Source organism: Hippoglossus stenolepis, chromosome 9 (genome assembly GCF_022539355.2).
Source record: "Hippoglossus stenolepis isolate QCI-W04-F060 chromosome 9, HSTE1.2, whole genome shotgun sequence".
Taxonomy (NCBI): Eukaryota; Metazoa; Chordata; class Actinopteri; order Pleuronectiformes; family Pleuronectidae; genus Hippoglossus; species Hippoglossus stenolepis.
Window position 1 is genome coordinate 18,377,643 of NC_061491.1, and position 12,366 is coordinate 18,390,008.

Below are 12,366 nucleotides of genomic sequence, written 5' to 3' on the forward strand. Positions count from 1 at the left end.
TAACAGTAAAACCAAGGTCTTCCTTTACTGGAGCCTTCAAGACCAACAGATGAATCCAGTTTTTTTTTTTGTGCACCGATTATTTCATGACACTAAACTCTGCTAAATTTAACAAAAGGTCAAGCCCTTTCTATTGATGGGTTTTTATAAATTAGTCGTATCAAATTATGCAAACCTCTAAATGGGTTTTATGAAGTTGTATTTCTGCCAGAAAGTGAATTAAAGATTGTGCTTACACATTGATTTATATGCAAGCGTTTGAGTAGGAATATGTCAGAGAGCCATAAATTCAAAGTGTGAGTATGTTTGTGTGTGTTTACCGTACGAGTTAAAGGTTTAAAACGCATCCATGACAATCACGGGGGCTAGAAGGAATCAGAAATGTGTCACGTGTTAATCTTTATCCTTTATGAGATAAAAAAAGAAAACATACATCTTTGTATGTCACTGATATCCAGACCAAGTATTTTCATTTTGATGCAGGTACAAACAGTAAACATTGCATCATTTAAGTATTTTATCCTGTTTTGATCTCCTGAAATATTTTTATTTTTGATTTAGATTACCTTTGCTTTCTCTTATCTCTGTATTTTCAGCTAAAGCTCACTCGCTGAACGAGATGTTCCCCTTCAGTGTGAGTGGTTATATAAACATTTAATAATAAATCAATAGCGTCAAAAAAAAAAGAAAGAAGTGAGAGCAGCTTTCACAGCATCAGTATCACTGTCAGTTTAATCTCCCGTTCCTTGAATGCATACAAAACAGTCCTTCCAATGGTAGCCGGAGGCTCTCAACCCTCCTAATCCCTAATCCAAGGTCTGGGGCAGATTAAAAGGAACCCTGGGGACTGTAGCCCTTCAGGGAGGCAGGGGTGGATAAACGGAGGAGAGCGCGGGGGGGGATGTGGATGAAATAGACGGACAAAAGGATAGTTACAGAGAGAGAGAACAGGTCTGTGTGTAGAGGATGGAGAGACGAGTGGACGTGTGATGGATGGATACAGGGAAGGGTCTGACAGATGAAAGGATCCTGTCCCAATATTTGATGCGAACTATATCAACAATATGTTTGGAGGGAGGATGAGGATTCTCCTTCGAATCGCACAACAGAGTCAAGTCGATGGACATGTGTTGCTGATTTTAACAGTTTGAAATCAGAGCTCGGTGGAGGAGTCTGATAACCTCACTGGGAACCAACTGGCAACCATGACCTGCAGCTCTTGTTGAAATGAGAGGTCTGAAGTGCCCGTGGCAGAGCTGCGGTTGGCAGATTACCTTTATCTACCTCTCTGTTAGAACCCCCGCTGCCCACAGAGCCACATCTCATCTCTCTTTCTCCAAGGTAATTCCAGACGGTAGATGCACGCCCCGGCTGGCAACTGCTGCTCATAGTTGCTGCCTCTTCCTCTTCTCTCTCTCTCTCCTGGGTCTCCTCCCAATCGCTCTCTCTCTCCCTCCTCCTCCTCCTCCGTCCTCCCTCTCTCTCTCTCTCTCTCTCTCTCTCTCTCTCTCTCTCTCTCTCTCTCTCCCCCCACATGGAAGCGGCATACCTCCTCTTCACCAGCCAACGTGCGAGCCGAGGCTGACGCGAGTACCCGCATACGGAGTGCGGACCGCCGAGAGTCGTTGCGCGCATCCTCGGTCATTTTTTTTTTCACCCTTCCAGAGGAAAAAAAAAAAAGCCTCGCTCACATTTGTTCCTCCTCCATCCTGACGCAGAAAATACGCGTGTGTTTCGGAGCTCCCCTCCATCCTCTCCATCCGGCTCTGTCTCTCATCTCCACTGGAAACTAGAGACAATTTCGGAATACGGTTCCTCTCTGTGGCTGGTGCCATGTGACAGGGCTTTTCATCATGTGGCACGTCTCTCCTCTCTAACTAAAGTCGCTGTCTGCGTAATCTGGAGGCTGATGCATCCAAAGAGGGGCCAAGTGGAGGAACGATAAAAAGCCCCTGGGGAAAATGGAAGTTTTGGCGTTGGCTTGGTCCGCTGCTGCTGCTGGTGATTTGGTGATTGGTGCAGGGGGAAAACTGCGTCGCCAGATCTGAGAGCCTGGGATTCTCGGGGTCATTACAACAGGACCCGCTTTTCAAGATAACTAGGTCCCCCCTCCTGACGATATTGAAGGGGCTCAGATTTATTTCTCCAAACGAGCGGCCACATCTTCCAGGTCCCTCACTTCGCCTCGACGCGTCGGCGTTTGGATGCAGGTTCGGTTTCCTCTGCGGCTCCGCGCCTCTCTCCGCTCGCCCCACAATATGATTCCATGCTGGTGAGAATTTCAACAGGGTGCCAGTGTGTGTGTGAGTACCCGGGGATCTCTGCTGATTCCCCCCTCATCGTCCAGTGAAGAGCACATCAAGGCGCAGATTACAGGGAATTTCCTTGATGGACTAATACAAAACCAGAAGCTCCGGGTTTTTCGGGATTTTAACTCGCTCTCACTCACAGAGGAGTGATTTTCTTTTATTTCTCTTGATTCTGGGGAGGGGGACATACATGTGGACATCATGAAAGTTACCTCCGCTGTGGTGTTGCTCGTCGCCGTGTTTTGGAGCCAGGAGTGGAAGTCGGTGCTCTCGGATTCAATCATCCACATCGGTGAGTTCCTGCGCTTTTTTTTCCTCCGGGGCACAATGAGGCTGTGTGCGCGTCTCTCAGCCAACAGATTGGAGGTCTCAGCCTCGATATGCGCTGCGCCGCTTCAATCACAGCACTGATGGCGATTTCTTTGACACCCTGTGGTTTATTATTGGGGCTCGTTTCTCCCAATGAAGGATGTAGATGCTAGACTCGAGTTTAGTCTTTGGCACATCCACAAATTGATGAATCCGTTGCGCCATTGTGGGCATGATTTCAAGTGAAGTTTCCCTTTAAGTTTAGGAGATTATTGAGCATCAGTGGCGTAATGTAATCGTCATTTAGTCTGTGTTTGTAAATATTAAGAGTCATGGATCTGATGTGGGCAATGTCAAGGGAAGGGACTGCACTTCCACAGAATCCTTTACAGCAGGCTGCACAATAATGGATATATGTGCACAGCATGCGCGAAAAACAGGTGGTTTAGGATGGCGTGACATTTTCTGCAAATGGATTTTCCTGAAGCATAATGGCATTACCGTCTAACATCGTGAGCCACTGCAGTGCCAGGAGGAGAGAAGGGGGAAAAACCCGTTTAATGCCCTATAACGTCTTTTTTTTTTGCCTTCCACCACCACCGGCAAAGTGTGGCACTGTTGTGTTGAGTGTGATGTCGACATCAAGGAGCGATGTAGGAGCGCCCCCGGCTCCAGCTATAGGTTAGAGAGAGAGAGGGAGAGAGAGGGATGACGCTGGACTGCGTGTCTTGCAGGATGAGGACGCGAGGTGGTGGTGGTGGGCACACACAGTCATTGCACAACTCTGTGGCTTGGTGTTGGGCATACAAAATAGAGGGGGCATTGTGTAGGTGCATGACTGACAGTGATGGGCAGACACACACACATGCTCATGCAGGAGGATGAGCAACTATCCACGCTGAACTGTTTTTCACCACGTTGCATAGCCTAGGTCTCATCCATATTTCAACAGGCACTCTAAAGCATGTACAATATGTAAGACATTATGAACCACCAACGTAACCCGGTGCATTATGCTGCCAGCGAGCGATGCCTGACCTGTTGGATCCATTTAGGCTCTGACTATAGCCGACAGACAGAGGCCAATGTCTTCTCTGGGCTGCAGACCAAGCTGATGCTTCATATCAGGCTCACAGCAGAAGCATTACCAGATGAATGAGATTTACACAGGTTAAGTTGGCAGATAATGCATTGTATCTTGTTTGCAGACACAATAATTGCACCACTCAATGGTGGGCAAAGACAACAGAGAGAGCATTGGGTAGGTGCATGACTGACAGTGACAGTGAGACAAACGCATGCAGGAAGCTGACCACCTATCCACGCTGGATTTTTTTTTTACCATGTTGCATAGTTAAGATGTCATCCATATTTTAAAAGACACGCAAGCACTCCGAAGCACATGTATGTGACACATTATAAACCATCAATCTAACCCACTTATGCTGCCAGTGAGCAAGGACTGACCTGTTGGATCCGTTTAGACCCCGGCGTGCTGGATTTGCAGAGCACACCTCAGGCCAATTTAGTGGCTACCTGAGTCCAACTGGCCAAGAGCTGGATCAGTCCAATGTCTTCTCTGGGCTGCAGACCAAGCTGATGCTTCATATCAGGCTCACAACAGCAGCAGCATTACCAAATGAATGAGATTTACACAGGTCAAGCCGGCAGAGAATGCATATCATCTTGTTTGCGGGCATGTCAATCAAACCAGCTTGAAGTCTCGCGGATGAACCAAACATCATCCGCAGAATATGCGAGTGAAGAAGTGATAGTTGAACTCGATTGTTATGGATTTTATTTTGAGATTTTGAAAATGGGTTATGCAGAAATTCTGGCGCAGAGCAGCAGGGAGGCTGCTGGTGTGTTAGTAAAGCCACACATGCGCAGAAGCCCGCAGGCCGGGGCTGTGGGCCCTACGGGGGTGGCACAGTAATCCACTGTTTAGACAGATCACCCTGTGACTGAATGGTTTGATCCCAGCAGCAGCCACATGTTCGGCAATAGTCCCGCAGCAGGACACAAAAAACTTCACCTGCTCACTGACTGTAAGTTAGATAAGAGTGTTCGCAATGGGACTAAAACCCCTCGGTTGTGAGACGTTTTTAGGCTCAGGGATCTGCAGCTATCTAGGCTAACTGCACCAAGGTTGGTGTCAGCTGCTGAAAGTGGGTCAAGGTTCCCTGTATGCGCACTGTCTGCTCTCTGTTCTGTACATCTCTGCTTACTGAGACGCTATTGTTTTCAAACATGGTGTCTCACTCGCTCCAGGCTACATATAAGCTTAGCCAAGGTTTTTTCACAAGAATCTATTACAGTAACATGCTGATATTGAGCTTTGCTATAAGTCTCCTTCATTGTGATTGTTCATCACCCTAACCCTAACCCGAGAATACGACACAAGCAAATTGTACAGGTCTCAATAGCAAACATAAATACACACAGCTCCTGATCGTCCTCAGTGTTTGTGTTTATCTATCTGCCTATATACAAAGGGAATAGTAGACATAAAAATGGATAGATATATTGCACCACACAGTATTTCAAGAGTAAGGGGGTCAAATTAAGCTGTACAGACACAGGATTTACAGAGGTAGAGGCGCTCAAATCACCTCTAGTTTGCAACATAATCCATACAAATCCCAGATATGTTTGAGGAGCAAATTTAGTGACATGGATAATGAGAAAAAACAGCGATTCCTCCTTGACCCTGTTGAAGAAACCAGGCCAGTGAGTGGTGTCCAATTAGTAGAACAGACAGCGAAGGCTATGCATATAGTTTACTGGTGCCTGGTTACTTCCAGCTCCCTTTAAGGTGTGTGTGTGTGTGTGTGTGTGTGTGTGTGTGTGTGTGTGTGTGTGTGTGTGTGTGTGTGTGTGTGTGTGTGTGTGTGTGTGTGTGTGTGTGTGTGTGTGTGTGTGTGTGTGTGTGTGTGTGTGTGTGTGTGTGCGCTCGAGGACAAAGCATCAGTGTGGGCGGTTGTGTGGCTGGTGTGATTTCAGTCACTGTGTCTTTTTTCCGCTCTCTCTCTCCCTACACCTTATTTCTAATCAATAGTTCATTTCCCTGCTAGCCGCAAGTACTTTGAATCACAACAAAAGGTTATCACCCCAAAAACAATACTTCTCTTTTCTCATTCTGCCCATCTCTCACTCCCCATCCCCTCGCCCATCCATCCTCATCCCCGCTTCCTCAGCAGAACCTCGGAGACAACACATAAAACTGTGGGAAACAAGTACATGAGCGGGTTTTGTGATTTGCTATTCTAATTTGCGGTGATGTTTCACAGATGTAGAAGCCACACAAACAATATAGTGATTTCCCTTTATCAGAATTTAAGATAATTGATATCCAGGAAGATTCTCCTTCAGCAGGCGGCAGGCGTGTCACATTGTCATGTCAGGAGTAATCCCCCTTTAATCTCCAAGTTGCCGCTAAAGATGGAACAAGGAAAGAGAGGGAGAGATCGACAGGCAAAGAGAGATGTGTTTCAAAGAGAAAAAGAGATGGAGGATGGAAAGTAGAGGAGAAAGTGCCATCATCATCTACCATTGTTTAGCTGCCATTACTGAAAACCTGTGACATCCTGTAACAGAGTCGCCATTATTCCTCTGATACGAAGAGTCGTGCCCATCAGACGTTTTCATCTTGCTCTGTCCAGGCATTAAATGTTATTGAGCTGTTGGGGAGCTGGCACCACTGCCTCACCCCTCTCCCCCTCCCTCCCTCTGTCCCCATCCTTCTTTCTCTCTCTAATGATCAGCATGCAGAAGGAAGGGGGTTGCTTGCCTCTTGGCTATCACCGCATCGTGTACTGCATGGCAATGGCCCTCTGCTTTATGAGGGCGCCTCGTATGGATTCTCTAACAGAGAGAGAGAGAGAGCGAGAGAGGGTGAGGGAGCACGCATGTGTGTGTGTTCTTGATTAGTTACACTCAGAAAGTCACTGTGATTTATGCAGCTAGATTAAGTCACCGCTTCCGAGTCACACTGTTTTTTTTAGCCATGCTGTGTCAGAATGCATCCGCTGGCTCACCCTCGTTCAAATAATGCATTGTCTCTCTCTCTCTCTCTCTCTCTCTCTCTCTCTCTCTCGCACTCACAGGCACCGTTTTGATAACCATCACTGAAATACAGTATATTAGATTTCTCCTAATGAGTGCATGGTCTGAGCCTACAGATTAATACCAGTCAGAGTTGTCAACACATTTCAAATGCCAAGGGCACGATTCATCGAAATGAATACAAGATTGGTTTGTGTGACACAATGTCTCAATGCACTGCTGCCTGTGTGTCACATATTACATCTGCCTTATATGGTTATTGTTCTTTTCTCCATTCATTGCTCCTGGCTAGATCACAGCCCAATAGAAAACTGAATGAACAGGAGACAGGAGGATAAAATGGTTTGTCCGCTATGTTTTCTTGCAAGCACCAACACTTTTAAGGCGATGAAATTGTGCAGTTAATCATGGAAGCCATTCTCTGCTAATTATTGATCAATACAATATTCAAAAGCATTTTTGCCAAGATCTATGTCACGTCATTTCCGTGCATTATGGGCTGCAGAAATCTGCTCCGCTCATAATCTCCTACATTAAGCAGAGAAATCTTAGCAGAAGAATCAATGGGCTTAATTTATGTGTGAGTAGATGCATTGAAGAACACTTCGTATGTAAATGAGCCATTGAGTTGTTTTTGGCCATTTGGCAGGCGGTTTTACTTAAAGATATCTGGCCAGGAACTTTGTTGAATCATTGAAAAATTTAATTCATCACTGTCAGCTCATTTTAGAAGCCCCTGTGGAACACTTCTCGAGCACTTCCTTGCTGTGATGATGCAGGGATACCGGGAGCGATACCGAGCAGAGGAGAAAACACAGAAAATCCGACTCTGCAGGGATTTGGTCTAACAGACCGTGTTGCCTCTGCAGTCATTTTTTAAAAATTGTTGGCATTTCATTCAAGGACTTCACGAAACATTACAGGCTTGATGCTGTGCAGAAAGGAGGACAGTCGTATGTGTGTGTGCTAGATAACTCAGTTTATGTCTCCACTTCTGTGTTTTACTACCAAGTTTGTATAGATATGTATCTGTGGCCCCAAAATGGCCAATGAGTGTGACATTACAGACTAATACCAGAAGTCTTTATCATTTAGTTTGCACATTTTGACCCACAATGTCTGTGTGACTGTTAATGACGACTAATGTTAGATGACACAGAGCTTTGCCTTTTCATAGTCAAATTTCAAACCGTAGATGTTTTAGAGTTGCATGATTCACTCTTGGGATGCACATTAAACAGGATGGTTCAACATTTGCATGGGGCACTCCACTAATGATGCACAATCCAAAATACTTAATCTGCAAAATTAGAGCAGCAATTAGTTTTTACAAACATTTTAAATGATAACTTGGCACCAATCTATGTGCAGTCTGTGTGTCTGTCAAGGCCAAACTACGTATTGACACATAATGATTATCATCTAATCAGCTATTTTGGATGTGTTTTTCAGTCTGTATACTTCATCTCGCACTGTAAGCTATGGGACACTTGTGTCATTTCATTATTTGTGGTGTGAGGAAATGAAGGGGGCAAACAAAGAGGGAGATTTGTCCTGGCATGGCCTGGTTTTTCTTTCACCATGGTGCTATTCTGGTCTTTTCCATGGAGAAGGATTTCTGAACATCCCAGTGTGTGTGTTGTGTGTGTGAATGGCTGTTCTGCCTGGTTTTGTCTACGAGTTTCGCAGCTGTCAACAGCACTTCCTCTTTAGAACTATCAACTTCTGTGTGTGTGCGAGCGCGTGCGCACGTGTATTTTAATCTGCAGTTATGCACCCATCCTGAAGGGCGGGGGCTCGGCAGTGTGCATTAAATGCGTCATATCTTTTGAGTTATGTATCTACGAGTGTTGACAGTTGTGCTGGTCTATGCTATTTTTGACTGGGAAGATTTAGCACCTCGCATTTCTGTGTTTTATAGGATTTAATGTGTGTGTGCGTGTGCGTGTGTGTGTGCGTGCGTGTGCGCGCGCGCACAGGAGGGAGTTATGGTTCACACAGATGTAAACTGTGTGCCTGGTTTGTGTATGTTTTTGAGATATTTGAGACTGTTGTGCAACCTCTTGTGAAGGAGACAGACAGTAGCTCTGACGTTTGTACCTGGTCACTGAGGCAGAACCTTTAACCAGGCCACAGAGACAGAGGGAATGTGTGTGTGTGAGTGTCTGTGTGTCTGTCTGTGTGTTTCTGAGGTTGAGATGGACTGGCAGGTAGCTGTGAGAAGAAGGTTGATTGCTTGTCTAAAGTGAGACAGTCCAGCCCAGCTGAAGGTGCTTCATCTCACGGCAGAAGTCAGTTTTGCAGGTAGAACAGACCAGATGGCCGGGCAAGGTCTTGTACAACGCAGGCCCGTGTGCCCGGATGATTGTATTGTGTGTTTGTGCTCATCCGACCCACACAGTCACACATGCTTAACGTCATCGGAGGACAGGAACCTTTGTTGTTCGCTAAAACAAGTGTCAGGCTGCTTATTGTGGAGATTGATTTAAATCGCTTCTGTGAGCACAGAATCATCCCCCTCTTGTTGTGTTTGTTTCATATGAATTTATATGGAACAAACAAGAAAAATGGGCGCCACATCTTGGCTGAATAAAAATCCATAATAATACATTTATTAGCACCTAATGTTGTGTTAGATCTTTTTACTAACTTAATTCCCTGTGAACATTTTTGATCTTTTATCTGCTATTCATGTCCTGTTGGCCTCAATAACCTGAGCTCATACAACTTGTGTTTGAGTAAAAAAAAGCATTACGCATTATTTTGACCACAACAAATGGAATTTACTGTGCTATTTATCACAGACTCCTTTGGGTCAAAGTTTAACAATGACATCAAATAGTGGAACAAAATAACATCTGTTAGACTAAAGGTTAAAACTGACCTATATCTTTTTATTGAAGAGTACAGTGCCACAGCCACAGTGTGTGTTTACATTTTAATACTTTGTCAATCGTTTTATATAACCGCTCTCTTTTTTTTTACATGGGGACCATTTTACCGTTTCTGGTCAGTGATTAGTTTTAGCACAGAAAAGCTGGTAATAAAGGGCCGTAGCGGTTGGACGTTTGCTCTTCAATCAGCAAAGAGCTATTTCAGGACACAGGTTACATGGGTTTATAGCCCTGAAAGCCTTCCATGTTATAGAATTGGAATATTTTCATCTAACATAGTTCTGCGGCTGCTCATAATATGTTACTGTGGTTGTGTATTTAATGAGACATGCATGCATTTAAAATAATATACAACCATAAATGGGGACACATTATACTATGCAACCAATCCCACTGAGGAATTTATCACACTATACAGCTATAGAGACCATCAAAATACAAATATGTAGATTAAAGAGTAAGACTGAGAAGAGTGAAACCGATCTTCTATAGAGGAATGCTTGGTTTGCAGCAGGTCTGTGGAATCAGGCTAATGATGAGAGAAACTTTAAAGGAGAGAAAACTTTCCTCGCTAATGACTAAGTGCTGGCATTAGCGCCTGTTTTATGTGTGTAGTGTTACATTTGTACACATGTGCAACATACACACACTGTATTTGGGTGTAAGTGTCTTTGTCTGTTGTTCATCCATTTTGTACTTCCCTCACTCTCGCAGTAGATGTTTGCAGTGGCTCTGTCGTCGCTCTCTCTGCTTTAGTTTCCGTGCTCTTGTTCTCTGTATATCTGTCTCACTGGGGCAGAGGCTGTCCTGAATATGCAGAAAATGGGTTTTTGTGAACATACTGTATTTGAAGGAGCACGCCAGGCCTCCATGTGTGTGTGTTAACATTTTCATAGTGTGAATACTGTCTGAATTTGCATGCATCGTAAAAGTGCTCTTTTGTGCCCGCATCCCTGGGCCATGGGTTGTGTGTACGGGCACATACAAGCCTGCATGTGTGTGTGTTTATTTATGCGCCTTCATGCACGTGAGTTTATGTGAGTTGCCAGTGTAATTTCCTGGCACTACCCCTCTCTCTCTCTCCTCTGAATTATTTCTCTTGACAACCAATCATGGGCAGGCTGCATTTCATTGCTCTATAAAAAACTGAAAGCGGGGCATTGGCAAGTTTCTTCTACAATGAGCACATATGCAACCACGTTAACACACACAAACACATGCAAAAAGAACACACAGGCACAAAAAATCTGCAATCCACCACTTGCACAACGTTTTCTAATCCAAGCACCATTCCCTTTACAGTCTTCATTGCTCCACTCATTCGTAAATGATTCATCGAACAGTAAAGCATGCAGATAGTCGGCCTAGAACTTGGTTGTACTACAGCCTTTCAAACATATATATCCCTAGTGATGCAATGCTTTTGAAAACAGCTTCCATTTTTTGCTTCAAGACCCACAGCAACACGCGGAGAAATAAGTCCTCACTTTTCTTTTTTTTCAACTAAATACAGAAATGAACTTAAAAACACGTTATTTATGGAACAGTTGAGAAGTGAAGCCTGTATTTCAGATGATATATCACTTTTTTTTTATATCTTCAGATGACGCAAAAACTTATATTACATATTTACATGTAGAAATTGAGGAAATACAAGTTGTCCTTGATGCCAAAAACAAGAAATTGATTTCAGATACAACAAATTGTCAAAGTGAGACCTACTGGAACAATAGAGTAGTGGCCACGCAGTGACATTCCTTTCTTTGATTATAGATATCAAGTAATGATTGTGGTATTTACAGCAAGGAAAAGAATGAAAACCAAAAACTTTGATGCAACACTGAAAATGGTATTATCACGTTCAGTTAATTTTAGCTGCAGCCTCACTCTCTTCATGTCACCATTTTGTGAAAATCAACAATTTCAGTTTTTAGAATTATTAAGAATAATAAGTACATAATCGTAAACCTAATGGTAACTTTTCTTCAGTTATTTTTAATGTGACCTTTAAGCCACAGTTGTGCTGTTGACATGATATGAAAATACAAAATATATTTGGATATTCTTCCACGTCTTGCTTCCTCTGCCTCTCTGAGCTCAGACCTTATGCAGCTGCTGCTGCTGCTGTAGCTAATCTCTTCTTGTGTGGGTTGAGATTTACTGCGATCACATTTGTTACTGTAAATTCATGGTGTGAGTATTTATGCCCACATGCTGTCGTTCCTGTTGAATAGTGGTTGTTTCATTTCCCCTCATCGGAAAACCAAATGAACTTCCACATGCAGTGTTGGTCTCTTCCCTCTGAGGTCAAACCATCTTTTCTTCTGTGGTTTTATTGTAGCATTTTCACTTTCCCTCTCTTATTCATTCTCCATCTTCCCTCCTCTCTCAGCATTTCTGGCCCAATTTCCAACTTTTTCTCTTTGTCATTTTATTCTTTGCTTTTTATGACCTGGATTTTTCAGTTTGTTTCTGTGTTTCCATCTGCCCTTATATTTTCTCTCACCCCACCACCTGCCCCCCACCCCTGCATAGCGCTCCTCTTGCTCTTTTGTCTCCACCTCCCCCTTGATGTTTAATATGCTGTCAGTGATTAGAGAAACAGGCATCAGAACTGAGAGGTGTTAAACACTTTGCTAATCACTGTCGTGGAATCGCATTGTGCCGTTTGTTGTTTTGCCTGACACACTTGGCAACACGTCACAAAGCTGCCTGCATGCGCCCATCTGGATCGTAGCTTTAGATCTAGTGTTCCTGTAGGGTCTCAAACAGAAAATACACAAACTGAG

The 12,366-nt window shown here is 44.0% G+C and overlaps 1 protein-coding gene across 2 annotated transcripts in view; it reads left to right on the top strand.

The window, feature by feature from the left end:
• Positions 1-1,542: 1,542 nt before the first annotated feature.
• grid2 (glutamate receptor, ionotropic, delta 2) overlaps positions 1,543-12,366 on the top strand; it is a 441,472-nt gene continuing 430,648 nt past the window's right edge. Inside the window, exon 1 of one of the 2 annotated variants that reach the window (XM_035167013.2) lies at positions 1,543-2,601. In XM_035167013.2, coding sequence (XP_035022904.1) covers positions 2,511-2,601 — 91 coding nt within the window. In that variant the 5' untranslated portion in view covers positions 1,543-2,510. The remainder of the gene's footprint in view (positions 2,602-12,366) is intronic. The other variant, XM_035167012.2, reaches the window with a different exon arrangement.